The 27,209-nt window shown below is 40.6% G+C and overlaps 2 protein-coding genes across 4 annotated transcripts in view; one reads left to right on the top strand and one right to left on the bottom strand.

Annotated features, from left to right (window-relative positions):
• Positions 1 to 446: 446 nt before the first annotated feature.
• Positions 447 to 24,834, bottom strand: LOC124802660 (viral IAP-associated factor homolog). Of its 3 annotated transcripts, none has more exons than XM_047263567.1 (5): positions 24,571 to 24,834; positions 24,030 to 24,162; positions 11,408 to 11,636; positions 11,112 to 11,320; positions 447 to 604 (listed from the first exon to the last, which is right to left on the bottom strand). In XM_047263567.1, exons 1-5 carry the CDS (start codon positions 24,571 to 24,573, stop codon positions 465 to 467), a joined length of 714 nt encoding a protein of 237 aa, XP_047119523.1. In that variant the 5' UTR covers positions 24,574 to 24,834; the 3' UTR covers positions 447 to 464. The 3 variants fall into 3 exon arrangements, with proteins under 3 accessions (XP_047119523.1, XP_047119522.1, XP_047119521.1); XM_047263566.1 differs by having other exon boundaries at positions 24,636 to 24,828; XM_047263565.1 differs by lacking the exon at positions 24,571 to 24,834 and adding an exon at positions 24,309 to 24,559.
• A 49-nt stretch (positions 24,835 to 24,883) lies between these two features.
• LOC124802658 (vacuolar protein sorting-associated protein 51 homolog) overlaps positions 24,884 to 27,209 on the top strand; it is a 134,336-nt gene continuing 132,010 nt past the window's right edge. Inside the window, exon 1 of the mRNA XM_047263564.1 lies at positions 24,884 to 25,156. Coding sequence (XP_047119520.1) covers positions 25,076 to 25,156 — 81 coding nt within the window. The 5' untranslated portion in view covers positions 24,884 to 25,075. The remainder of the gene's footprint in view (positions 25,157 to 27,209) is intronic.

Consider the following 27,209-nt stretch of genomic DNA (forward strand, 5'->3'; position numbering starts at 1 on the left):
CACTGGATACCTCAGCACGTGACAAATTTCCAGACGATAAATGTAAACGTTACCAAGAGCGACCAATGTGACGATCTGGCATTACGTCATTACGACGACAAATGACGAAAACGGGAGGTTTTCTTAGGTTTTTACTACATATTAACCCTTATCGCATTTTCTTGTGTAATGTGGCTGTCAGACCTCGGTTCATGCAAAATCTTAAGGTCCTTGGTTAACTGCAAGACACCAACTAAACAAAATAATTTATTATACAGAAAAAGCAGTGCAGTTCCCTTGCTTCTGTTTTACTTGGAAGTTTGGCAGTTACTATACTAACTGAACCAGTATACCCACCAGGCACTACATTTTCAATAGTCCACAGATAAGCATTAATTATGCACATCATCTTGCATAATATGAGTAAAAAATGAGGATGGAGGGACGGAGAATAATTACACATCACAGACTGAGTCTTGCTTTTATTACCAGTCATTATTATCACTATCATCATCATCAGCTGTATTTTTTAGCTTAGAAAAGAGCACATCCTTAATTTTAGGTCTTGGATCTTCTTCAAGTGTTGTTTTCACAGCACCAGCTTCTCCTAGTATCCACTCAAGCTCTGAAACATGCAGTAAGTGAAATACTACACTATTATGCAATATGTATACAAATAAATGATGCAAATCTGAATCAGAATTATGTACACAAATAGACCTAAATCAGAATTAAAGGTTAAGTATTTAATTCAGTATACTAAGTCAATCATTTATTTCTCAGAATTTGATGGCAGTTATCTACAGTTACAGAATAAATGAGAGGAACTGTCACCAAGGTTTTAAGTTTGAAAATGAATGGTTTAAATGCATAAAAAAGGTAGAGGTGGAAAATTAATTGATTCATTTTGTTCCGTAACTCCCATACAGGAGAACCACCTCCAGAGATGTGGAACGAGTCAAGCAATTGTCTGATACCATCTGATGAACATAATAAAGTAAGAAGTAAAGCAAAGGGAAAATAACCCCACAAAAAAGTAATAAAATACAGTGAGGTGAGGGAGGTGGCCAACTACAAGCACCCCCCCACCCCTCCCCAACCACCCTCTGTGCTAGTCATGTGGCAGGGGAAAAATTTTCCCACTCAACCAGCAGCCCCTCAGAAGGGCTGTCACAGGATGGTAAAAACAGATGAGAGGCATGGTGGCAAACTTCAAATGACAGTAGGTGAACCACTTTCATGAATGCAGTTAAAACTACATCTTTCACTTGGATGTCACCATCTAACAGCACAGATGATGAGTCCTCAAGCTTGCTGCAAAGCACTGATGTCAGGGCACTCTAAAAAGGGTACAGGCCATTGAACAGGGGTGTCACGATGACAACGGGTGGGGCCATCTCAGTGGAGGACATGACTGCGAGTCAGCCAGATATGGCTGATACAGAGCTGAAAAGGACAAATTACCTTTGGGAAGGCCAAAGAGAAGATCGCTTTGTGGCCCTTGACTTTTTACTAGTAATTGCCATCCCTCATTCTGTGTCTCGAAAAGCTGAAGACACAGCTCTGACCTGAGTTGGATTCTTATGCCTATACCTCCCCTCCCCCCATGAACCATGGACCTTGCCATTTGTGGGGAGGCTTGTGTGCCTCAGCGAGACAGATAACCATACCGTAGGTGCAACCACAATGGAGGGGTATCTGTTGAGACGCCAGACAAATGTGTAGTTCCTGAAGAGGAGCAGCAACCTTTTCAGTAGCTTCAGGGGCAACATTCTGGATGATTGACTGATCTGGCCCTGTAACATCAACCAAAAAGGTCTTGCTGTGCTGGCACTGCAAATGGCTCAAAGCAAGGGAAAACTACAGGTGAAATTTTTCCTGATGACATGGCACCTTTACTGTGTGGTTAAATGATGATGGTGTCCTCTTGGGTAAAATATTCTGGAGGTAAAAATAGTCCCCTATTTGGATCTCCAGCTGGGAACTATTCAGGAGGGCGTCTTTATCAGCAGAAACAAAACTGGTGTTCTACAGATCGGAGTGTGGAATGTCAGGTCCCTTAATCGGGCAAGTAGGTTAGAAAATTTAAAAAGGGAAATGGGTAGGTTAAAGTTAGATATAGTGAGAATTAGTGAAGTTCGATAGCAGCAGGAACAAGACTTTTGGTCAGGTTAATACAAGGTTATAAATACAAAATCAAATCGGGGTAATGCAGGAGTAGGTTTAATAATGAATTAAAAAATAGGAGTACGGGTAAGCTACTATAAACAGCATAGTGAATGCATTATTGTGGCCAAGATAGACACGAAGCCCACACCTACCACAGTAATACAGGTTTATATGCCAACTAGCTCTGCAGATGATGAAGAACTGATGACAGATAAAAGAAATTATTCAGACAGTGAAGGGAGGCGAAAATTTAATAGTCATGAGGGACTGGAATTCGATAGTAGGAGAAGGAAGATAACAAAAAGTAGTAGGTGAATATGGAATGGGGGTAAGGAATGAAAGAGGAAGCCACTTGGTAGAATTTCACAGAGAGCATAACTTAATCATAGGTAACACTTGGTTTAAGAATCGTGAAAGAAAGTTATATATGTGGAAGGGGCCTAGAGACACTGGAAGGTTTCAGACAGATTATGTAATGGTAAGACAGAGATTTAGGAACCAGGTTTTAAGTAGTAAGGCATTTTCAGGTGCAGATGTGGACTGTAGACTAAAACTGAAGAAACTGCAAAAAGATAGGAATTTAAGGAGATGGGACCCGGATACACTGAAAAAACCAAAGGCTGTAGAGGTTTCTGAGAGAGCATTAGGAAACCATTTGCAAGAACAGGGGAAAGAGATACAGTAGAAGAAGAATGGGTAGCTTTGAGAGATGAAATAGTGAAGGCAGCAGAGGAGCAAGTACGTAAAAAGACAAGGGTTAGTACAAATCTATGGCTAACTAAAGAGAGACTGAATTTAATTGATGAAAGGAGAAAATACAAAAACCGAGTAAATGAAGCAGGCAAAAAGGAATATAAACGTCTCAAAAATGAGTTCAACATGAAGTGCAAGATGGCTAAGCAGGGATGACTAGAGGACAAATGTAAGGATGCAGAAGCACGTAAAATAGATACCACCTACAGGGAAATTAAAGAGACCTTTGGAGAAAAGAGAACCTCCTGTATGAATATCAAGAGCTCAGATGGGAGACCATTTCTAAGCAAACAAGGGAAAGCAGAAAGGTGGAAGGAGTATATAGAGGGTCTATACAAAGGTGATGCACTTGAGGGCAATATTACGGAAACAGAGGAGCACTGAGATGAAATGGTAGATATGATACTGATTGAAGAATTTGACAGAGCACTGAGAGACCTAGGCCTAAGTCGAAACAAGGCCCCAGGAGTAGACAACATTCCATTAGAACTACAGATAGCATTGGTAGAGCCAGCCATAACAAAACTCTTCCATTTGGTGAGCAAGATGTATGAGACGGGCAAAATATCCTCAGACTTTAAGAAGAATATAATAATTCCAAACCCAAACAAAGCAGGTGTTGACATGTGTGAAAATTACCGAACTATAAGTTTAACAAGTCATGGTTGCAAAATACTAACACAAATCCTTAACAGAAGAATGGAAAAACTTTAGCCGACCTCGGGGAAGATCAGTTTGGATTCCGGAGAAATGTAGGACCAAGCAAGGCAGTACTGTCCCTATGACTTCCCATAGAAGATAGGTTAAGGAAAGGCAAACCTACATTTATGGCATTTGTAGACTTAAAGAAAGCTTATGACAATGTTGACTGGAATACTCTCTTTAAAATTCTTTAGGCAGCAGGAGTAAAATACAGGGAGCGAAAGGCTATTTACAATTTGTACAGAAACCAGATGGCAGTTATAAGAGTTGAGGGGCATGAAAGGTAAACAGTGGTGGAGAAGGGAGTGAGACAGGGTTGTAGTCTATCCCTGATGTTGTTCAATCTGTATACTGAGCAAGCAATAACGGAAACAAAAGAAAAATTTGGAGCAGGAATTAAAATCTATGGGGAAGAAATAAATACTTTGAGGTTAGCCGATGACATTGTAATTCTGTCAGAGACAGCAAAGGACTTTGAAGAGCAGCTGAACAGAATGGACAGTGTCTTGAAAGGAGGATGTAAGATGAACATCAACAAAAGCAAAACAAAGTTAATGGAATGTAAGTGAATTAATTCAGTTGATGTGGAGGGAATCAGATCTGGAAATGACACACTTAAAGTAGTAAATGAATTTTCATATTTGGGAAGCAAAATAACTGATGATTGTTGAAGTGGGAGGATATAAAATGTAGACTGGCTATGGCAAGGAAAGCATTTCTGAAGAATAGAAATTTGTTAACACTGAGTATCGATTGAAGTGTCAGGAAGTCCTTTCTGAAAGTATTTGTATGGAGCGTAGCCATCTATGGAAGTGAAACACGGATGATAAATAATTTAGATGAGAAGAGCACTGAAGCCTCCGAAATGTGTTACAGAAGAATGCTGAAGATTAGATGGGTAGATCATGTAACTAATTTGGAGCTACTGAACAGAATTTGGGGAGAAGAGGAATTTGTGGCACAACTTGACTAGAAGAGGGGATTGGTTGGTAGGACATGTTCTGAGGCATTAAAGAATCACCAATTTAGTATTGGAGGGCAGCGTGGAGGGTAGAAATTGTAGAGGGAGACCAAGAGATGAATACACTGAGCAGATTCAGAAGGATGTAAGTTGCAGTAGTTATTTGGATGTACACAGTCTTGCACAGGATAGAGTAGCATGGAGAGCTGAATCAAACCAGTCTCTGTATTCAAGACAAAACAACAACAACAACAACTCAAATCTGCAAGGTTTCCATCACAGTAGCTTCCTCTGCTAACTGATCATCAGCTAGCTCATTCTCTGGAATCACTATCTGGCTTGCTGTCTAGAGGAATACAATCAAGCTCCAAATAAGGTTTTGCACTGTCAAAACCAACAGGTTCCAAGAATAGCATCAGTTTGACCCATTACCTCCTTAGTGTCACTGTAGATCAGGGAATTTTCAACAGGGCCAAGTGCTAGTATAATAGAATGATAATGGCCACTAACATTGCACCTATAAGATAGGGAGTGCTGTTCTTGACACACTGATAGTGTGATGGCATAGCCGATGTGATCTTTTACCCCTAAACTGTCAGTAAAGATGTCTTTTGAACTAGTAAATCTGCCAAGAATTGAGCTGAATAACTGTGGAAATGCAGAGGTGTTTACTATTTCTATTAGTCTTTAGTCTGAAGAATGAGGTGCACATGGGGGAAAGGTGGGTGGGAGGAGGAGGTCAGAGCGAAGAAACACCAATGAACTGCTACTTGGATGCCAGACATGGGCCACCTCTGTGGGAGATGACTTTCCCCGTCGGGGAAATGGATATGGTGATTCGGGTGTTCAGGGAAGTTGCAGACATATACTGCAAATTCAAAGATGTCTGATCTGTAGAGGAGAAATCCCAGCCTCTACCAGGAGGGCCTCAATAGTGCTTGCCCTTAAGGGGCCCATAGATTTTAAGGGTCCTGTAGTTGCCTCCTGATGGAGCCAGATACCTGTGAAGCCAGACTCCCATAATCCAGTCAAGAATTACTTTGTAAAGTAATAATAGGTTGGAGCTGTTCACAATACCAGTATCTGTTACTTATGCAGCAGGGACTGTTGAGTTTCACCACACTTCTCTTTAAGCTGCCAAATATGTGAAAACCAAGTCAATCGGGCAAAAATAAAAGTTCCAAAAAGTGAGATGACTCTACCCCATCGAGCAGTTCATTGTGAAGCTAAAGTTCTGGATGTGGATGAATAATTCTAGGTTGGTAGAAGAGTATAGCACAGGTTTGCCAGTGAAAAATTGGAAGCCATGCATGAGGTTTCCAGTATTGTGATTCTCTTGTAGCACCATTTGGCCAGCATTCAAAACACTCATGGTTTAAGAACTGTAATAAATACAAAAATTGAAAACATGCAGGGACAATGAGACCTTAAGCAGTGATTAACAGGACAGCTATCCAAAAAAAAGGTCCCTCTCAGCACAGACCCCAGTAGGACTCCATTATCTTGTGTACGAAGCATATTAAGGACACACCAATTCAAATGTCGAACCAGAAAGTAGAAAATTCTAAATAAAAATTGGGAGGAGCATGTGAAACCCCCTCACTCAAGCAGTGTGGTAACACAATGAGTCAAAGAAGACAGCCACGAGGAGTTGGAGGGAACAAAAGCCAGCAGTATAGATAAATCTGGTAAATTAAATGGTCGGTTGTGACTGACCCTCATGAAATATGCACTGGCAATTGCTAGAAAGACTCCTCATATCAAGAGACCAATGCAATTGTTGGTTCACCAACTTACACAGAACATTCATTCATGAAACAGATGGATCTATAGCTGTCTATCTCATATGAATTTTTAGCTGGTTTCGAGACTGGGACAACTGTGAACTCACACCATATATGATTAATGACCACACAAATGTGGTATTGGTAATCCACAGATAGTAGTAGTAGTAGTAGTAGTAGTAGTAGTAGTAGTAGTAGTAGCAGCAGCAGCAGCAGCAGCAGCATCAGCAATTGAGTGTGGGTTCCATTGGTCCTGGTGCCATTTTATGGCCAAAGCTCAGAATGCTGAGGATTGTCATTCATTGAAGCAGGCGTTACCTATCTTTTGTGCAGATCGAAGGCTGGACGCAGATGTTTGAACAAAGTGTGCCACAAACAGTTCTGCCATAACAGTAGGGTTAGTATCGACATTGCCATTTAAAGGGATATTAGTAGTAAGGGTTGATAGCTGGTGGCCTTAGATACAGAGCAACTTCACCCCTGTTAGTGAAGAAGAGACTTGGGCCCCTATGTACTGACATTTCTTTCTTAACAGCTCTGACAATGCCAGGAGAAAACCTTTTAAAAGCAATAAAGTTTTCAACTGGGGATGGTCACTTAAGTCATTGGAGCTTGTGATCTTTGATGTTCTTGGTAACTGATAATCCCTTATGGAGTAGCATCAGATGGGAGAGCAGTGTTAAAGTTTTTTTTGATGGCCCATTCTGGTGGGTGACTGGTTGAGTTTCAGTGTGGGAGGGACATGACAATGACGAAGGATCAGTTTCTACTCTCAATGGGCCTGATGGGTACCTACAGCTACAGATCAGGAAATTGATGGCCGAATATTTGCAACAGGCCACACTAAAATCAGTTGGAGTGCCAGTGTTCAGCAAATGTAGGTCAAGATCTGTGATAATTTGTTCTCTTAGACAACCTTGGGTGTATATTCTACACTGCCCCATAATGGGTTGCGAGCACTGAAATCACCCAGGAGGGGAAAAGCTGGAGGTAGCTGATACATCAGGTTAACCATCTTTTGATATGTCAGGAAGGCAGACATTAAGGATACTACAATCCATAAAAGACAGCCACAGTCTCTTATGCTGCTGCTGCTGCTGCTGCTGCTGCTGTTGTTGTTGTTGTTGTTGTTGTGATCTTCAGTCCTGAGACTGGTTTGATGCAGCTCTCCATGCTACTCTATCCTGTGCAAGCTTCTTCATCTCCCAGTACCTACTGCAACCTACATCCTTCTGAATCTGCTTGGTGTATTCATCTCTTGATCTCCCTCTACGATTTTTACCCTCCATGCTGCCCTCCAATACTAAATTGGTGATCCCTTGATGCCTCAGAACGTGTTCTACCAGCCAGTCCAGTCTTCTTGTCAAGTTGTGCCACAAACTCCTCTTCTCCCCTATTCTATTCAGTACCTCCTCATTAGTTATGTGATATACCCATTTCGAAAGCTTCTATTCTCTTCTTGTCCAAACTATTTATCATCCATGTTTCACTTCCATACATGGCTACACTCCATACAAATACTTTCAGAAACGACTTCCTGACACTTAAACCAATACTCGATGTTAACAAATTTCTCTTCTTCAGAAACGCTTTCCTTGCCATTGCCAGTCTACATTTTATATCCTCTCTACTTCGACCATCATCAATTATTTTGTTACCAAATAGCAAAACTCCTTTAGTACTTTAAGTGTATCATTTCCTAATTTAATTCCCTCAGCATCACCCGACTTAATTCGACTACATTCAATTACCCTCGTTTTGCTTTTGTTGACATTCATCTTATACCCTCCTTTCAAGACTGTCCATTCCGTTCAGCTTCTCTTCCAGGTCCTTTGCTGTCTCTGACAGAATTACAATGTCATCGGCCAACCTCAAAGTTTTTATTTCTTCTCCATGGATTTTAATACCTACTCCGAATTTTTCTTTTGTTTCCTTCACTGCTTTCTCAATATACAGATTGAATAACATCGGAGAGAGGCTACAACCCTGTCTCACTCCCTTCCCAACCACTGCTTCCCTTTCATGTCTCTCGACTTTTATAACTGCCATCTGGTTTCTGTACAAATTGTAAAGAGCCTTTTGCTCCCTGTATTTCACCCCTGCCACCTTCAGAATCTGAAAGAGAGTATTCCAGTCAACATTGTCAAAAGCTTTCTCTAAGTCTACAAATGCTAGAAACGTAGGTTTGCCTTTCCTCAATGTAGCTTCCAAGATAAGTCGTAGGGTCAGTATTGCCTCACGTGTTCCAATATTTCTACGGAATCCAAACTTATCTTCCCCGAGGTTGGCTTCTACTAGTTTTCCGTTCATCTCTAAAGAATTCGCGTTAGTATTTTGCAGCTGTGACTTATTAAACTCATAGTTCGGTAATTTTCACATCTGTCAACACCTGCTTTCTTTGGGATTGGAATTATTATATTCTTCTTGAGGTCTGAGTGTATTTCGCCTGTCTCATACATCTTCCTCACCAGATGGTGAGTTTTGTCAGGACTGGCTCTCCCAAGGCTGTCAGTAGTTCTAATGGAATGTTGTCTACTCCCGGGGCCTTGTTTCGACTTAGATCTTTCAGTGCTCTGTCGAACTCCTCACGCACCACCATGTCTCCCATTTCATCTTCATCTACATCCTCTTCCATTTCCATAATATTGTATAGACCCTTCTTATGCTGTATTGAGTGGTATTTGATAACTAAAAACTCCTTAAGTACAAATGTACAGATATAATCTGATGAGTTTTCAGGGACAACTGTTTTTAAAAGAGGCACGGTGATGATGTAGAGCAAGACAACTGAGTTTCCTGAAAGACCATACATACTGCTGGATAAAATGACAGTAGGAGTCTAAGTTGTGCTAGGATATGAAAGTAACCATTAAGGTTCCCTCGTTCTGTTTGGGAGTGGAACAGGGAGAGAAAATGCTAGTTGTGGTACGAGGTACCCTCCACCACGCACAGTATGGTGGGTTGCAGAGTATGTACGTAGATGCAGATGCAGATGAAGACGGCTGAAGGCATACTCCAGAAGAGGTGGGAAGGAATTGAAAGGATGGGTCACATTTCAGCTTTTGCCTGCATCATCTGTTGAGTGAAAACACTGTCAACCTGCATAATTTCTACACCAACTGTAGATCCATCTTCACCTTTTTTGTCTTCTTTCTAAGTTTACTCATCTCATTGAATTTTCTCTAGTTGGAGGCTATCAGGATAGGAGGATAAAACGACTGCTCTGCAGCCCAAACCTTGTGCCTCTGTCAACCAACAGTTGAATGTTGATGGTCTTCAATGCAGCATTAGTCTGGTGAGCAGGCCTAGTATAAAGTAACTTTGGACTGAAAGGTTTCACTTAAGTACGGCAACATGTCTCGGGGAACTAAGAAGGTCCTCAATGTTGGTGTAGTGGGAACAGAGCATTTAGGGGGGGGATCCTGTGCTCCTCAAAACAGATGTATTCATGTGACCATCAGAGCCTGACATTGAGGAAAATGTGTTCATCTTCACCATTGCTTAGAGGCTAAGTCACCATGGTTGTGAAGTACATATTTTTGTTTTAAAATATGAAGGATGGTCAAAGGTTTTATACTCTTGCATCTTTCTTTTCTTCTTTAAAATTCGGAAATTTAGAGACCAAGGGAAAAGTTGCTCTCCACAGTTGATACATGTGAGTCACTGCTAGAGTGTTCTTATGCTGCAACCATCTACAGATGGGATCATTTATGTAGTATGAAGTCATACGCTCAATTTGCAACTTTTGAATACACGGCTTTTACTTTTTCAGGTAATATATCATCTTTGAAAGCTAAAATAAAAGCCTGTATATACCCTATCGTTTTTTGGCCCTTGTTGGACAGGGCAGAAAAAATTGATACCATGTTGTTCTATGTTTGCACAGAGGCTCTTTGTGTACAAACTATATACTGAAAATGGTATTTCTCACCATTTCTTTTGAATCAACTTTCCTCTCATGCCACGGCCACTGCACTGGAATGGTTTGTTTTCTATGATGGGACTGCTTGGGTGTTGCCGTCATTAGTGAAAGGACATCTGATCCTCTTAGTAGCGAATCATCTGGAATGGAGCCAAACACTCTGACTAGAGACTCTTCCCATGTGAATCCCTCTGCAACAGCCATGGCTGCTTGTCATCGTTAACTGTCGCCAGGAGCTCCCACTCTCTGTACTCTGGCACTAAACAGGCAGTGCAGTGAATAAGGCAGTGCAGGAGAATAGAGTTTGCTATGTCCACCCATCCCGATTTAGATTTCCTGTGGTTTTCATAAATCATTTCAGGCAAATGCCAGGAAGCTTCCTTCATTGAGGCCATGTCCAGTCACTTGTCCTACCCTATTCTATCCTCATAAAAGCATACTTATACACATAATATACATGTGTGTTTTGAACTATTTATTTTCATTGTATTATGACGACAAATCCTCCATCATTATGAAATTATCCCTGGATGAATAAATCAAATTGATCAGGAAAATAAAATAAAATCTGCGGAGGGGTGGGAGCAATGATTTGACATGACAGCATTATTTTGTTGAAGTATAAGAGAGAACTAAAAACAAATAACTGATCTGAAATGTAAAGCTGATAAACGCTTGGAAGTGAAGAACAATGTGTCTAAAATTTTAACGGTTGAAAAGATGATTATTACAGAATATATGCAAAAATAATTCATAACACACAATGTGTAAAATTGTAAATGTAAATGTGGCACTACTACATGTTGAACTATAAATTATATACTATTAAAGAAGACCTTACCTTCAACAGTCATATTCATTCCACGGAAGTTTAAAGGCCCAACCATTTGTTTAATGAGTTCTCCTTCATAATATATAAAAATAGTTGGTAAGTTGCTGTCAGGAAAATTTGGTATACATGTTGTTGATATGCTTTTCAAAAATTTTGTGGCTGGAAATTTTGCGGCAAGTTGTGATAAATGCTGATTGAGTAATGCACATAATGGGATGCTGTAAACAATAGTCAGAAAAATGAAACTTTGTATTTTTACTAACCAAGAACTATTCATGAATTAGATCAGTCGATAACTAACTTACCCTTGTTTATATAAATGCAAGACTACCCAAATATTTTCACCAGCTTTGTTGACTTCTTGAACATAATCTTCTCCACTTATCTCCTTTACCTCACCAAACTTTGACTTTGCAGCTTCTGCTTGCATCTCAGCAATTCGCTTTCTGCGATACTCCAGTAACACTCTCTCATCTTCTTCATCTTCTAATTCATCCAGTTCATCAAGAGTACACTGTTCTAATTTTTTTGTTCCTGTAACAAAGTTCAGAATCATTATCAATGCATCAGCAGCTAGGGGCAAGGTGGGGCAAGGGGAAGAGAAACGAGGGACATGTTTTATCTTTTCTTAAGTCATGAATAGAAAACAAGACAAGGATTGCATTACTATAAATAACACTTTATTTTGTCAGCTTTCAGCATATCACAGCAGCAACAACATTAAAGATGAAAATTGGTTCAGCTTTGATAGCAATGGAGATGAACTTAGGCACTGCCTTTACAAAGTTTATTGGGGATTCATATGAAATATATTAGGGAAGAAAACCACAGAGAACAGAAAATGTATGCTATTGTCATAGAATTGGTACTCAGCAGACATACTTTACAAAGCAAGTGAAGTGATGTAAGAAGAAAAGTAAATGTAGGCAAAGTGACCTAAAATATAGAACAAACTCAAGTAGGGAGACATAAATAGCAATGACAGTAATACCAGAATGATAGGGAAACAACTGACATTACGTAGCACAACAAAATGGATGGAATAGTGTGGACAAAAGAGCTTTCTTCATCAAGATAAATCTTGTATCAGTAAATGAAGATGTGACTCTAGAGTTTATGAAAGTAGATATTTCAGGCACAGGACGTGAAAGGGTAATGCTGACAAATTAAAAACCTAAGTATTGTGGATATTTCAAAATTAGTACTGTCAAATGATGTAAAATGAAGTGACTAGGACAATATGGAACACATACCATAAGTAGAGCAGAAGAGTTCATCATAGATAAGTGATGAAGAATGATATATTAAAAAAAAAATGAACAATTGTAAATATAATACTATTAGATTACTGTCTGCCTCGTGTATTCTCATCCTCCTGTTTTCTTGGAACACCAACAAACTCCTGAAACACCGTATCATAAATGATCACCTGTCCCATTATTATCAAACTACACCTTTAAGTGTGTAAATGGCTATATATGTGAATTACAACTTTCTCCCTTAAACTATAATACCATGGCATGTCCAATATTTTTGCACAAGTGAACCACAAAGTGTCACAGCTGGGAGTTCACAAATTCCCAAAATTGAGTTAGGTGACAAACAATTGTAAATCCTTCAGAAATATTAGAATATTTCAATGAACTTTTTGTAAATGCATCCAGATATTGATAAAAATTGGTTAGCTTGGTAATGTCCATCCCTAATGTCCTGGTCTGGATCAGGGTAACACAAAGCTTCTAACAAAATTTTAAGGAATCATAGCTAAAGATGCAGTAGAAGAATTATTATCTCTAAAAATATAAAAATTCAACTGGATCAGATGAAACATCCATTAGAGAAATTAAAATAGTTACTAGTATAATATCAGGACCCCATTCACAATGAATTTGAAGTAATAATCTGAGGTATACAGTAGTAAAGCCCTTGTTCAAGAATAGATCCGAAGATGCAGGACACTACTGACTAACAAAGTAGTTTCTTAATTTTTCAAAAGTATTTGATAATCTTGTTGCAACTCAGACCCAACTTTTTTCAGCGAAAGCTATTATCATCACATTAAATCGATTTACCATCAACAAATTTAATGATAAAATTTGCATATCAATGAACAAGTCAAAACAAAAAAACCACAGGAATTACCTGACTGCACAAAAGCTTACACCTGTGAGAACAGTCCCTAGTACTTAATGAATTAGAAAGATACATGAAATTATTTCACAGAGCATCCCACATGGTTCCATTTCAAGCTCAATCCTGTATTTCCATTTCAAGCTCAATCTTGTATTTTATGTAAGTGATTTACCTCTAAATATCAGCACAACTAGGTGTTAGCCATCCGAACAGCTATAACTGTGTGTTCGAGATACTTGGCCAAGTGTATGAAATACGCATTCCAATGTACCAGGAACAAATAACGTTTATTATCTAGTAAACACAGAAAAGTTACTTGATAACACTTGAGACTAGTTAGTACCAGAGAGGAGTTTGATACAACTATCCATAAATGCCAAGATATTAGTGTCCTCTGTGATGTTCATGGCACATCGCACTGCACATAGAGAACAAACAAAAATGCAGCACCGCTGGTGGCTCGAGTGCGAAACACAGCAGCTGACAGTAACTGATGATCCTGGTCACTTCTTGGGGCTTGTGCAATGGGTAGTGCGCTCAACACCTGGAGCATGTTCAACATTCAGGTAAGGGGCTGCTTTGGACAGATGCGATTGTGCTTGAGCATGAATGAGGTTCAGGATGGCTCTGTGGTGTGTGTGTGTGTGTGTGTGTGTGTGTGTGTGTGTGTGTGAGAGAGAGAGAGAGAGAGAGAGAGAGAGAGAGAGAGAGAGAGAGCTCTGGGAAAATGTAAGCTGGAAACTCTGTCAATGAAGACTGTGGTAGTTTTGCGATTCACTACAATGTCCAGAGTTCATGTTCCTCTTTTGATGACAAGATGTGGGCCTGTGTAAGGCAAATTGTAGCACTGGTTTGACACTGTTTGTGTGTAGCATGACATGTGCATGTTTGTAAATCACAAGGCATGCAGACTGGCCTTGTGCCATGTCTACTTGCTTCATGGGGGTGAATGCACGCAATTTGTTCCTTCAGGTGACAAATGAAAGCTTTTTGGTCATGGTCAGGAAGATGCATCGAACTTGGGTCAATGAATTCACCAGGGAGCCATAGAGCTTCACTGTAAATGAGCTCTGCTTATGAAAAATCCAAGTCTGGTTTATACATTGGGGAACCATAACATATAACCACCTGTTTAATAGTTTGTTTGTCCAACTTTGGAACAAAATACATCACTGATTCTCAGTTTCAAGAATCAGACAGTTTGTGGCAGGTTTGTGGAGGTATGTGGCATTAGAAGTCTACACACAGGCCATTTAATTCATGTAAATAGCAGGGTGCTGATTTGCGTACACGGAGATGGTAGCCAATAGTGACTCAGGTGCATTTCATACAATTTACATAAGGCTAATTTGGTCGCCAAGATATCAATGTGAGCTCACTATAATGCTCCTCAAATCATCATAGCACAGTTCTGGCTCTGAGACATGAACAGTTATACTGCTGAAAGATGGGCATCACTGTCGTGTAAGACATCAAGCATGAAGGGATGCGGGTGGTTCGCAGATGTCAGCGTGTCTTCGATTTCTACCACAGCTCCAATGCAAGTGCAGGACAATATCTCCCATAGCATAATACTACTTCCACCAGCCCATAACTGTGGTGTGCTGCACGTTTTGAGCCGTCGTTCATCTCAATGATGGCATTTGTGGAGACAACCATTGACCTAGTGTAGCAAAAATGTGATTCATTCAAAGGTCAACACTTTTCCATTGATCAACAGTCGAATCCAGATAGTCCTGTGCTCACAGCAATCGTAACTGACAATGTCATTGGGTCAACAAGTGCACACATAGAGATGATCTGCAGCAGAGCTCTATGATCAGCAATGTAGGATGAATGGTGTGCTCCGGAACACTTGTGCATGCACCAGTATTTTGCCCTTTCAGCAGAGGTGCCACAAATCATCAACTATCTTACTTTATAGAGCAGACAAGCCTCCAAACCCCATGTTCTATAAAGAGTTGTGGGTGTCCAACCATTTAGTGCATAGTGGTTGTTTCACTGTCCCTCTACCTCTTCCCATAGAAGTTCATGACTGTATCATATGAACATTTGACCAGCTTCATAATAATCTGCCCTTTGTCAAAGTCCCTTATCTCAATGGATTTCCCCACTTGCAGCCCATATATTCACTAGGGTGATCTCCCATCTGTTTTTGCTCTGCTTACAAACTTTCGTTACTGCATTAAGTGCACGCAATGCCACCAGGTGGCATCCAAAGTCATGGTGGGCAGTGGTCGTAATATTATGGCATATCATTGGGTGTGTTGTGAATATCGAGAAGGACTTGGATAAGGGTGTTAACCAACTAGTGTCATGACACAGTTAACCAACTAGTGTCATGACACATCAGTGAAGTTATCAGAGAATGGTGCCAATGTTCAATCATGCCATTGTTCACTGGGTGATACCTTGTTGTCCAATAAAGAACAGCACTGCAGAATTTGCTACTAAGTTGAGTAAATAGCTCTGAAGCAAATTATCGGCTGCAGTCTGTACTGATATGCAGCAGACAGTAGCTGAAGAGCAAAATCCAATTTGGTACAAAGGTAGAGGCTAGGGTTTCTGCTGAAATGTTGTCGATGGTCATTGCTTTCACCAATGAGTGAAAAAACTGACTGCAGTTAAAAAATAGGACCGTCCATTTGGCGAAGACAGAGGATCTACTACATCAACGTGCATGCGCAGAAACTGTGTCTAGAAAATCTCTTACTGGTGTATGCATGTGATGGGATATGTCGCTTTGCTGGCAATGGATGTACAAGTCAGTCCACTAGTGATGATACTTTTGCATGCCAGGCCATAAAAAATGTTTTGAAACCAGGTGAGTTGATGATCTAACACCAGGGTTGCACAGGTTGTGAATTCTGTCAAAGGCACATCCGTGGAATGTGGGTGGCAGAAAAGGATGAGGCCTTCCACCAGAAATATCATGTATGCATCAGGAACATCAGCCATTTGTAGCTGTGGGGTGGACGATGCACCTTTCAGTAGATTTCGGAGTTCCTGGTCAGATTCCTGTGCCTTTGCAAGTTGTGCAAAGCCAACAGAGTTTGCTATGCTGCTAATCTGAGACAGACAGTCGGCCACAATGTTGTAAATGCCCGAAATATGGTGCATGTCAATGCTCAATTGGGCAGTGAACTCTAAATGATTGTACTGTTGTGGATAGCAGCTGTCGTCATTCTGTCAAAAGCACAGACAAATAAAAAAGTGAACGCTCTGGTTCCCATCTGAGGGCAAAAGTACCTGATTGATTCATAAATAGCAAGAAGTTCTTGAATTTAACCATTCCATTTTTGCAGCAGTGGTGAAGGCTCGAGTGAAAAAAAGGCAAGTGTGTTGTCGACTAGCTGTTGTAATGCTGCAATGATAGCAATCTGACTAGCACCTACCACCAACACAAGAGGTGCATCCAATGCGGGATGTGCCAGAAGTGCGACATTTGCTACGTTTTGCTACTTCAAAAGTATGGCTCAATCTTGTCTCTCCACTGAATCAGAGAATTTCCTCCAGTTTTATGACTGGAAAGTGCTGCACTCAGTGGTTCTCGCCACTTGGTAAGGTGGTGTAGATGACGCCAAAAAAAATTTAGCATTCCTCAGAAACAGTGTAGATCCTTGAAAGTTTCAAGCCATGGAATTTTCATTATGGCTTCTACTTTTTCTGGATGTAGTAGTGACTCCGCTGATGAAATCAGATGGCCCAAGAAGATAAACCTGTGGTTGTCCAAATACACACTTCGTAGTATTCGATACCATACCATGTTGCTTTAATCATTTACAGACTTCCACCTCGTGTTGCTGGAACTGATTGGGTGAGGCAGAAACATGAGGTATCATACAGTGAGCAAAACAGAATGACAATCCTTGCAGCACAGTCGGTAAACCTTTGCCAAGACTGTGCAGCATTGCTCAGATCAAATGCTATGAAGAGAGTCTCAAACAAGCAAAATGGCATGATTATGGCTGTTTTCGGGATGTACTCATCTGCCACAGGAATTTGCACGAAGGCCTTTGCGCAGCCTAGCACACTAAAAACGGTCGCACCATGCAGAGCGTAGTTACAATCCCTTAACGGCGGTACTGGGTAATTGTCTGGCACTGTATTTGCATTAAGCTCTTCATAACCACCACACAGGCGCCACACACTGTACTACTTGGGTACTTGATGGAGAAGTCATAATGGGCTGTTAGCAGGCCAAATGAAACTTTCTTTGAGCACAGAGTTGAATTCTGACTTTTATGACCAGACCATAAGGAACTAATCGCCTAGGTCTGCACAAAACTGGTGAGCCATCAGTCATTTTAATGTAATGGACAGTACTGTGAAGTACCTCTCTGAAGGTCACATTATAGCTGGAAAATGTTCAAGTTGCTTGGTGTATTTACAACCTCTTAACTAGACAAACTTGGTGCTGTGTAGCACTGTGTTGGATCAGAATCCAGCAGTTTAAAGGCCTGTGATGCTGTCGATGAATCTTGCATTCATCATATTCAGTAACAGATGATAATGCACCAGGAAATCATCTCTGATTACCGGTTCCGTGATATCGGCAACAGTGAAATTCCAGGGAAAGACATGCCACTGTTCCAAGTCTACGTCAATATGTTGACTGCCGTTAAGTCACAATGGATGAATTGCTTGCTGCAAAGAAGGAGAATTAAATCTGTGGCCAGCTATTGCAAAGTAATATACATAAATAAATACACAAGTCTGAACTAATGTCAACAACAAATTTTTGTCCCCTCTTTCGATCACTGATAAGAGAGATGCTGTGACAGCAATCGGCAATCAGATGTGCCTATGTCTGCCTGTCACTCGAATTTGGGTGCGCACAAGGGAGGTGCACATGTGCACCTCATCTACAAACTTCCTGTGGGATTAGGAAACAGAAGGCTGCTGCGCTGCAACACTCGGAGCCTAGGAGTTTGCAGAGGAACGAACGACTATCCGATCCCTTGTGACAGCGTCCTGTCATTGCTTCAGTTGCAATGAGACAGCAGTTAACTAATCTGTTTACTAAGAGCATTCACTTTATCTACGAGGCAATCATAATCTGCGCAAGTCACCACTGATGACAAACACTGTTGGACTGTGCTACCACTGCACAGATCGAAGTTGGGAATATCGCATATTGTATCGTATTGGCCAGATTCGCAATGGCATCTAATTGCACTTCAGTCTGGGACATTATTAAAGCTTTCATCTGCACTGGAAGACAGCCACTCCACAGCATACATAGTAAGGTATCATATACAGTGCCTGCATTGACTTTACTGCGTAAGTGCCTGACATATAGCGACCTTCTTGCACTAGGACTTGTTGCACATGCTCTTCTTATGATGTGGAAGTCCTGTGAATTAATTTGGCCTTGAGTTTGTTATAGGAGTCCCGTTCAGGAGGTGCAGTTATTACACCTTTGACTTCAGCTGCAAAATGATGATGGAGCTGGCTAACTACCAAGGAAAATTTGGTCGAATACATAGCTATTTTGGAAAAACGAAAGTTCACTTCTATCTGTGCAAACCATAATGCAGGGTTACAAGGTCAGAATGGTGGAAATCTTACAGGGAGTCATGATCCTGAAGGTACTTCAGCAGCTGATGTGTTTCACATTTTGTGAAATTTATTCATTCCCTACTGAAAGTTATTCCTGCTGCTTCTGGTTTTGTGGACTGATCAGATATGCTAAGATCAAGCTCGGGTCACTAACATTGGTGCCTCTAGGTTTTAGCTGTCCGAACAACTATAACTGCGCTTTTGTAATACTCAGCCGAATGTACAAAATATGACCTCTAGTGAACCAGTAACAAATAACATTTATTAACTAAAACACAGAAAAGGTACTTTATAATACCTGAGACTAGTTAGCACTAGAGAAGAGTTCAACACAAGACTGTCCATAATTGCCAAGAAGTTAACATTATCATGTAAAACTCATGGAAAATCACACTAAACACAGAGAAAAAAACCAAAACCCATTGTCTCTGGTGGCTGGAACGTGAATTGTTTGACAGCTCATGTAATTACAGCAGCCAATGTTAACCTATCATCTTGGTTGCTACAGGCTTATGACTGTGTGAAACACTTGCTAGTGTTCTGTGAATTAGAAAGAATGGTTAACATACAGTAGTGCTCTGAAATGGAACAAAGCATATTTAATAGAGAGAAAGAAAAGGGTAGTTGCAACATCAGATACATAAAATTATTTCATGGAGCATCCCACAAGGTTCCACTTCAGACCCAGTCTGGTTGATTCGCCATGAATAATTACAAGTGTGCATTTGGGGAATTCTTGAAATTTTACACATCTATGGCTGGAAGGCAGTAACTAAGGGACCAACTGGGATATCGGGAGGCAGGCACGGCTGATTTTGACATTTTGCAAATGATTCTGTGAGACAGTTTTATGACACTGCTCGCAGGCTAGAAGGAACGGCTGATGACACACTGTACACAAACGTGAAGTAATCAGGGCAGCACAGGGCACCAACATGCTGTGAAGAACCCACACAGTGCAGTTACAGCAGCACCTAGTGAAATGTGTGTAGGGGCCAAAGTGGGCTGACAAGAGCTGACCTCGTAATTACTACTTGTCCCCTCCAGAGAAACTATGTCAGAGGTGTAGGGAAAAGACATAAATAAGGAAACACGGAAGCTCGAAGGGGCTCTCGTGTTGCCGTCTAGAACAGGAGAGAATAACTATTGTTTAAGTTGCAGGTCGACCACGACGACCTTTTGGTGATGGACATTGGCAGCAACCTGGCTCGCTGAAGCTACCTCCAACCTACGTTGCACGGATGCATCATTGCTGAGGGGGGGCACACTGTACCTTGGAACTAAACCGGGGTGAGGAGTGAGAAGGCTACTGGCCTCCTTTCTCTGGGTACATCGTCTGGCGTACTGCAATCTGTTGTTCACAGGGGCAGCGCTGTGGCACAAACTCACAGAGTCCCGGGTGCAGAGCTTATCTACGGAATGAGCTGCCCTGGGTGGACGGCTGAATCTGCTGAGGCTCACTACAATGATGGCGGTCGACCGTTTCCCTTCAGCGCTCTACATGGACCCACAAGTCGCACTTGTGGGAACAGTCAGCCATGTTCTGGGATACTGGCACAGTTAACACACACATGACAGCCACTTAGCCGTGGCGCAAATGGGATTGCCATGCCTGCAAGGCTGGGCAACCACACGCTGATGCTGCAGATTCTGGCATTTGCAATGACTCACGCGCACACGCTGTGCAGTGCCATTGCCAAGTTCAGCAGAAGGCTGCTGTGTACCTTTGTTGTAATAAAGTCAATGACACACTTGCCTGTGTTTCTCTGCACGCTTCAGTGTGAGTCAACCTTCTCCCCCAAACCATACCTCTCTGTCATTTTGACATATTAAACCCCTGAGGTCGGGGGTTGTAACACTGCTTTTATTTTATGAAAGTGACTTATCTCTAAATATAACACCCTACACAGTTTTATTTTTAGATGATGTAACTGAAGTTATTGAAAGAGAATCCAGAGAACAAATTCCCCAAAGATTAATTAATATCCTAAACAGCTTAGTATACTGGTTTGACAGGTGGATTAAAATTAAACATGACAAAGGTAGTAAAAACACAAAAAGTTACAGGAGTGTAGCAGGGTGACATTGTTGATAACCATCATTCTCTAAGATGTCACCCAGCTGCTTTCTCATAAATTATTTGAACATTTTAACTGATGGGGGAAACACAAGTTTTACAAAACAAATACAGTTTAAAACAAAAAAAAATCAGACTCAAATAACTAGCAAATTGCCTATCAAAATCAGGAATTTAAGGAAAGATTCTGTCAAATTCATGGAATAATTTTAGAGAAACATTTATTGTGGTCTTCTCATATAAACTACTTGACAAATAGCTTGAAATTGTTTAACACAGCTACTTTGAATCTCTTGCAAGATTCAGAATAATCTTTTGGGGGTAGGGGCCTACTGAAGTAGTGTACATAGGATGTTATTAAGACAAAGAACTATTATTAGAAATTTGTGTAATATTAAGTCTAGGGATTCACACCAATTATTATTTATGACTCTATATATTTTAATTATTCCATACATTAACATATATAAACTGATTCTTACTGTACATAACAATGCATAATTATTTATAGGCAACCATTTTCAACCTACATTGATGAGTCAAAACATTATGCCTGCTGCCCACTGCAAAACTAGGGCATGTGAAGCAGCAAGAAAAGTATACCGAGGTCATTAAAGATGGAGCACAAGCTCAGATTTTGTCAAGGATAGGGAAGGAAACTGGTCGTACCCTTTCAAAGGAACCATCCTGGCATTTTTTCCTGGAGCGATTTACGCAAATCACGGCAAACGTAAATATGGATGGCTGGAAGTGGGTTTGGACCATCATCCTCCCAACTTGCTTGGTGAAATCCACTAACATACTGGCAGATTGTTATGGTGCAGCACCTGGGAACAAGCATCTTGGAAATCGCGACATTGGTCGGCTGTACGTGTACTACTGTCATGAGTATCAAAGGATAGTGGTCTAATTGGATAGATAAAAAAAAATCTACTCACCAAGCATCGGCAGAAAACACATGTAAAAGAAGGTTGTAATTAGGCAAGCTCTCGCAACCAGTGGCTCCTCCTTTAGGCAGAGGGGAAGGAAGAGGTGTGAAAGAAAAGGACTGGAGAGGACTCCACGAGGAGGAGCCACTGGCTCTGAAAGCATGCCTAATTACAACCTTCTTTTAAGTGTGTGTTCTGTCTTAGCTTGGTGAGTAGGTTTTTTTTATCAATCCAATTTAATCATTTTGTCAAAAATTGATTGTTTTTGTTGTTATAAATGACAGTTGCTGAATGACAGTGAAAACATGAGTACGTGACAAGGTATTTGACGTCCACATCTCAGCACAGAACTTTAAGGCCGAATACTTGCCCACTACATAAAGCAGGATAGGTGGTAATCTATGGTAGCCCTGATGAAGTACAATTCTGGCACAGGCACAAATGTTTCGGAGCACAATGTGGAACACGGGGTCTGTACTGGACGATCCCTATGTGTTTCTATGTTGACCCAACAACACTGTCAATTACAACTGCAGTCGGCATGAGATCATATAAAGACTGGACAACAGATCAACAGAAATGTGTCACTTGGCCAGATGAATTATATTTCTCGTAACGCCACATACGAGGAAGAGCCAGGATACGCCATCATACAGGCAGACAGCTGATCAAAATCTGCACCCCGCTATGGAACTTCGCTAGTGAGGACGATAATACGATGTATGGGGGAAATGCACGTGGGATTAATAGGACCGCCTGCACTCATTTTATGCTCTGTGCCCCCTGTTGGCAACTTTATTTCCAACAGATAGCTATCCACGGCACAAGACCAGAATTGTGCTACAGTAGTTTGAGGAGCAGGATAGTGAACTCACAATGTATCAGCCACCAAATTGCCTGAACTGAACCTGACTGAGTGCATCTGGGACACCACTGGGTGCCAGCTCCATACTCACAAACAAGTGGCCTACAATTTTCGGTTATTGTGTGACATGTGCATGTATACCTGGAGCCATATAACTCCAGAAATGAACCAAGTACTTGTCGGATCCATGCCATGCAGAGTTGCTGCTGGATCACTTTCCAAAAGTGCATCAAAACGCTATCAAACAGTGGTTATAATGCCTCGGCTCATCAGTGAATATATGTTAATAGAAAAACAAACAAGACTCATGTTAACATCTCATAGATTAAAACGTTATTCCCAAACTTCTCACTAGATGGTTATAAAAATTTATACCACATTAAAAGCGAAAAAAAAAAGTCTCATGGTGTGGAACTGGGTTAGGTAAACAGAAAATTACATGTCATCTTTGTGCAAGAACGTTATTATTCAATCACAGAATTTTTAAATGAGGGAAAAGCTACTTTTGTAGAATAATGTAATAAACTTGTACTGAAGGTTGTAAATTAAGATTAGTGTAGGTTTTTATGACATTTAGTATGCGTCTCAATCGCATACTTACACTGAAATTTCCTGTGCATTTATCTTTATGTATGAAATGAGATAGTAAAATTCTGATTAAGTTTTTGACTGAAAAGCTTAGACAAGTGTTAATTGGCATCAATGAAGAGAACATGAAAACTTGTAACCAATAAACGGTAATGAAGACTTAAAAGACAAAAGAAGTTCTTAATGAAAACATTCACTGATATTGCAGATAAAAAAGAAAGCTACCCAAAACACTGCTGCTGTTAGATATATTTAATAGCAGAAGTTCTCATCTTTAGTATTATTCCACAGCTAGAGCGAAAAACCTCACAACTGTAAACACTTTGTGCACTAGAGGATGCCAAGCATTTCCAGGTGTGTTTGCTCTCGATGTTCAAAATCAGAACGTAACTTAAATTTTGCATAAAACAGGACTAGGTAAATTTAAAATAAATAAATAATCTGGTTAGTGTAAAACCAGTTGTAGTTGCCACATGAATATTTAAATATCTTCTTTCATCTATCTTTTTTCAGTGTAGGCATGTTCTAATTTCACACTTTATCTGCACAGTCAGTAAATTTCCCCCTTGAAGGTCCACTGGATAAATTGGCATTTAAATATCTGGCTTAGACACTCTAGATTCGGTAGGATGCCTGTGTTGTACATTTCCTACGCTTTCATTAACTTTGAAAAGCACATGAAAGTTTCTGAAACTGAAATATATAATTTAAGTGTAAAAAAAAAAAAAAAAAAAAAAAAAAAAAAAAAAAAAAAAAAAAAAATCATGCCCTACCTTTGGACTGCTTCTCTTCTATAGTTGCTTCAACAATATTTAGTACTTCCTCTTCAGTAATTTCCTTTTCCTTTGCAGGAAGAATACCATGTCTTCGCAACGCTGCATTCCACTCCGTATCTTCATTTGGATCCTAAAATACGTTCTACGTTATAACATCTACAATGATGTGTAATTTACTACAGTGGTAAACCTCTAAAGAGTGAATACAGCTATGAACACAGTTGGGATACAAGCACCTGTACCTGAAATTCGTGGGGCTAAAGAACAGCATAGTACCTTTCGTAGTGCAAAATATTCCTTACAGTTTCTTGAAATTAATGTCATTTACGATAAAGGAATTATTTATTCATTACTCAATGGTGAGGTTTCGCATAACCACACCTCTTTCCACGTCTGATGTTAATCGACGGCGTTCTCGACACATGATTAGAACAACAATCACACACAGTTCTACGGTGAGGAGCTATAGGTTTACAATAATGAGAAGCACATTCGTCGCTAACTGCAAAAACGATTTTCATTTTACGGGCAAACGCACCATATAAGGGCACTGGATCCTCGTGTCCCGTATCTGAAAAAGAGAACAACCAAGTACCTACGAACCTGCATTTTATTGCAGTTGTAAGATTTAACAACAGTCCGTTCCTGAAGTAAAAAAGCTATCAGTACATCCCCTGACAGTCAGAATTTAATCTTCTAACGCTCTGCTTCACTTTCACCAGCAGATTCAACTAGGCCACCATCCCCTGCAGGCAGCGTGAGTCATGACAGACCATATTTTAGATGACAACTATGTTTCATGATATGGCTCAGTAACTCACAGCAAGCGGAGACAAAAATTAATGTTTCGAATGCTGCAGTTCTACAACACATTTCGTGTCGGATCGCTTTATTTTATGAACTATTATAGGAAATCTCTGAAATCGTCACACATTATCTTTGCTCAAGCTCTTATTAACGGCAAACAAACAGTTTACTTTACCAACAACAGTAGAACAGCTGTGCAGTGGCAAGTATTAGCGAAGCACTGGTGAACAATTGCAATGGCAGAAAGTACAGGCAATCCATACGATATAAACGGCCAACATTTCAATGCGGACATGTATTTACAGAGACTTCTGAAAGTAAGAAACCTGTTTGTTTATCTCGTACAGAAGTGACGTTTGACATTTATGAGCAATATTTCAAATAAAAGTTCTCGGAAACTATAGGCCACATTTTGCCTTTCTGATCACAGATCGGTATGAGACATGATAAAAAAGTTTATTACTTTGCCGGGCATAAGAACTGATAATCAGTAGACCTAATAAACATTCCCTCATTACGATAAACAACTCAATGATGACTTAAGTAATAATTAGAATTTTGACAGCTCTCCATATGTCATTAAATAAAATACATTCACATTATTGCAATAACATGTTAGTTCGAAAAAATTCTAGAATCATCACTTAACCTTCCCCTAGAATATCACTATGAAGGCGTGATGTAACATATGAAGCAGAATTGAAAAATTAATGCACCAATATAAAATGTTCCTTGTATTTTGATGGAGTTAGGCTCTATATGATAACTAAAGGTGTCATCTCTCATTTGAAATTTGTTTGTTTGTTTGACCATAGACCATTTTAACAGCAGTATGTGAAGTCCATTACAAATAAGAGGTTAGAAGAGTTGGTAACCCCTGACTTCTAGGCAGCTCTGCATGACAAGTGTGTTGTATGGTTAGTTTTGGAATGTGACACAGGGGCTGTAAGTGTGGATAACCACAGGAGAAGAGAGGAGGGGAGAACGAGATGGAAAGATGCAGATGGGGGAGGAGATGGACAGAGATTGGGTGGGAAGCAGAAGAGATGGGCCAGCAGAAAGGGGAGAGGAAGAGATGGACAGAGATGGATAGGAGGAAATGGACAGAGAAAAGAGGAGGAGAAGATGTACAGAGAGGGTGTAAGGAAGAGATGGATCAAGAGAGATGGAGTGGAGGAGGAGATGGACTGAGAAATGTAGGAGGGAATGGGTAGAGAGAGGTGGAGTATGTGCAGAGAGAGGGGAAATGAGATGGGCATAGAGAAGGGAAGGTATAGGAGGCAGGTGGAAGATGGAAGGGATAATGAGCAGAAGGAAGAGGAAGTGGGGTGAGAAGAAATGGGTAGAGAGAGGTTGAAGGAGGAGATGGACAGATAGTGGTGAGAGGATGAAATGGAGAGCCGGGGGGGGGGGGGGGATAGAAAAGTGGACAGATGGGGGGAGAGGGAAGAAGGAGATGGACAGAAAGATGGAGGAGGATGAGATGGAGAGGGGGGGGGGGGGGGAGAGAGGAGGAAATGGACAGACAAAAACAAACAAAAAATTAGCAGCAGTGAGTATTCTTCTAACCTGTGTTATGCAAAACTTGTTTGCTGTCACAGATTTAAATTTATTTGTTTGGTACAGGCGTAGAAGCAACCCAGAGTCAGGTGCTCCTTTAATTTGTTTATTTATGTCATGTAAAAGCTTATTCTAAAAACTACTGCTTGCATGTCTCTGGTCTTTACCCATTGGTTGTTGATGCTTACATCTACATTTACAGCCATACTCCGCAAGCCACCTGACGGTGTGTGGCAGAGGGTACTTTTAGTATCTCTATCAGTTCTCCCTTCTATTCCAGTCTCATATTGTTCGTGGAAAGAAAGACTGGTGGGATGCCTCTGTGAGGGCTCTATCTCTCTGATTTTATCCTCATGGTCTCTTTGTGAGATATACGTAGGAGGGAGCAGTATACTGCGTGACTCCTCGGTGAAGGTATGTTCTCGAAACTTCAATAAAAGCCCTTACCGAGCTACTGAACGTCTCTCTTGCAGAGTCTTCCACTGGTGTTTATCTATCATCTCCGTAACGCTTTTGCAATTATTAAATGACCATGTAATGAAGCCAGCTGCTCTCCATTGGATCTTCTCCATCTCTTCTATCAACCCTATCTGATACGGATCCCACACCAGTGACCAGTATTCAAGCAGGGGGCGAACAAGTGTACTGTAACCTTATCCCGTTGTTTTCGGATTGCATTTTCTTAGGATTCTTCCAATGAATCTGAGTCTGGCAACTGCTTTACTGACAATTAATTTTATATGGTCATTCCATTTTAAATCACCCCTAATGCCTACTCCCAGATAATTTAGAGAATTAACTGCTTCCAGT

The sequence above is a fragment of the Schistocerca piceifrons genome, chromosome 6 (assembly GCF_021461385.2).
Source record: "Schistocerca piceifrons isolate TAMUIC-IGC-003096 chromosome 6, iqSchPice1.1, whole genome shotgun sequence".
Taxonomy (NCBI): Eukaryota; Metazoa; Arthropoda; class Insecta; order Orthoptera; family Acrididae; genus Schistocerca; species Schistocerca piceifrons.

Excerpts from the sequence above, each read along its gene's own strand:
- LOC124802660 (XM_047263565.1), bottom strand. The coding sequence starts at position 24,356 with ATGACATTAATTTCAAGAAACTGTAAGGAATATTTTGCACTACGAAAG. Across the intron at positions 11,321-11,407 it reads TTGCATTTATATAAACAAGG|CATCCCATTATGTGCATTAC; the intron begins GTAAGTTAGTTA and ends TATTGTTTACAG. Across the intron at positions 605-11,111 it reads AATGAATATGACTGTTGAAG|AGCTTGAGTGGATACTAGGA; the intron begins GTAAGGTCTTCT and ends TGCATGTTTCAG.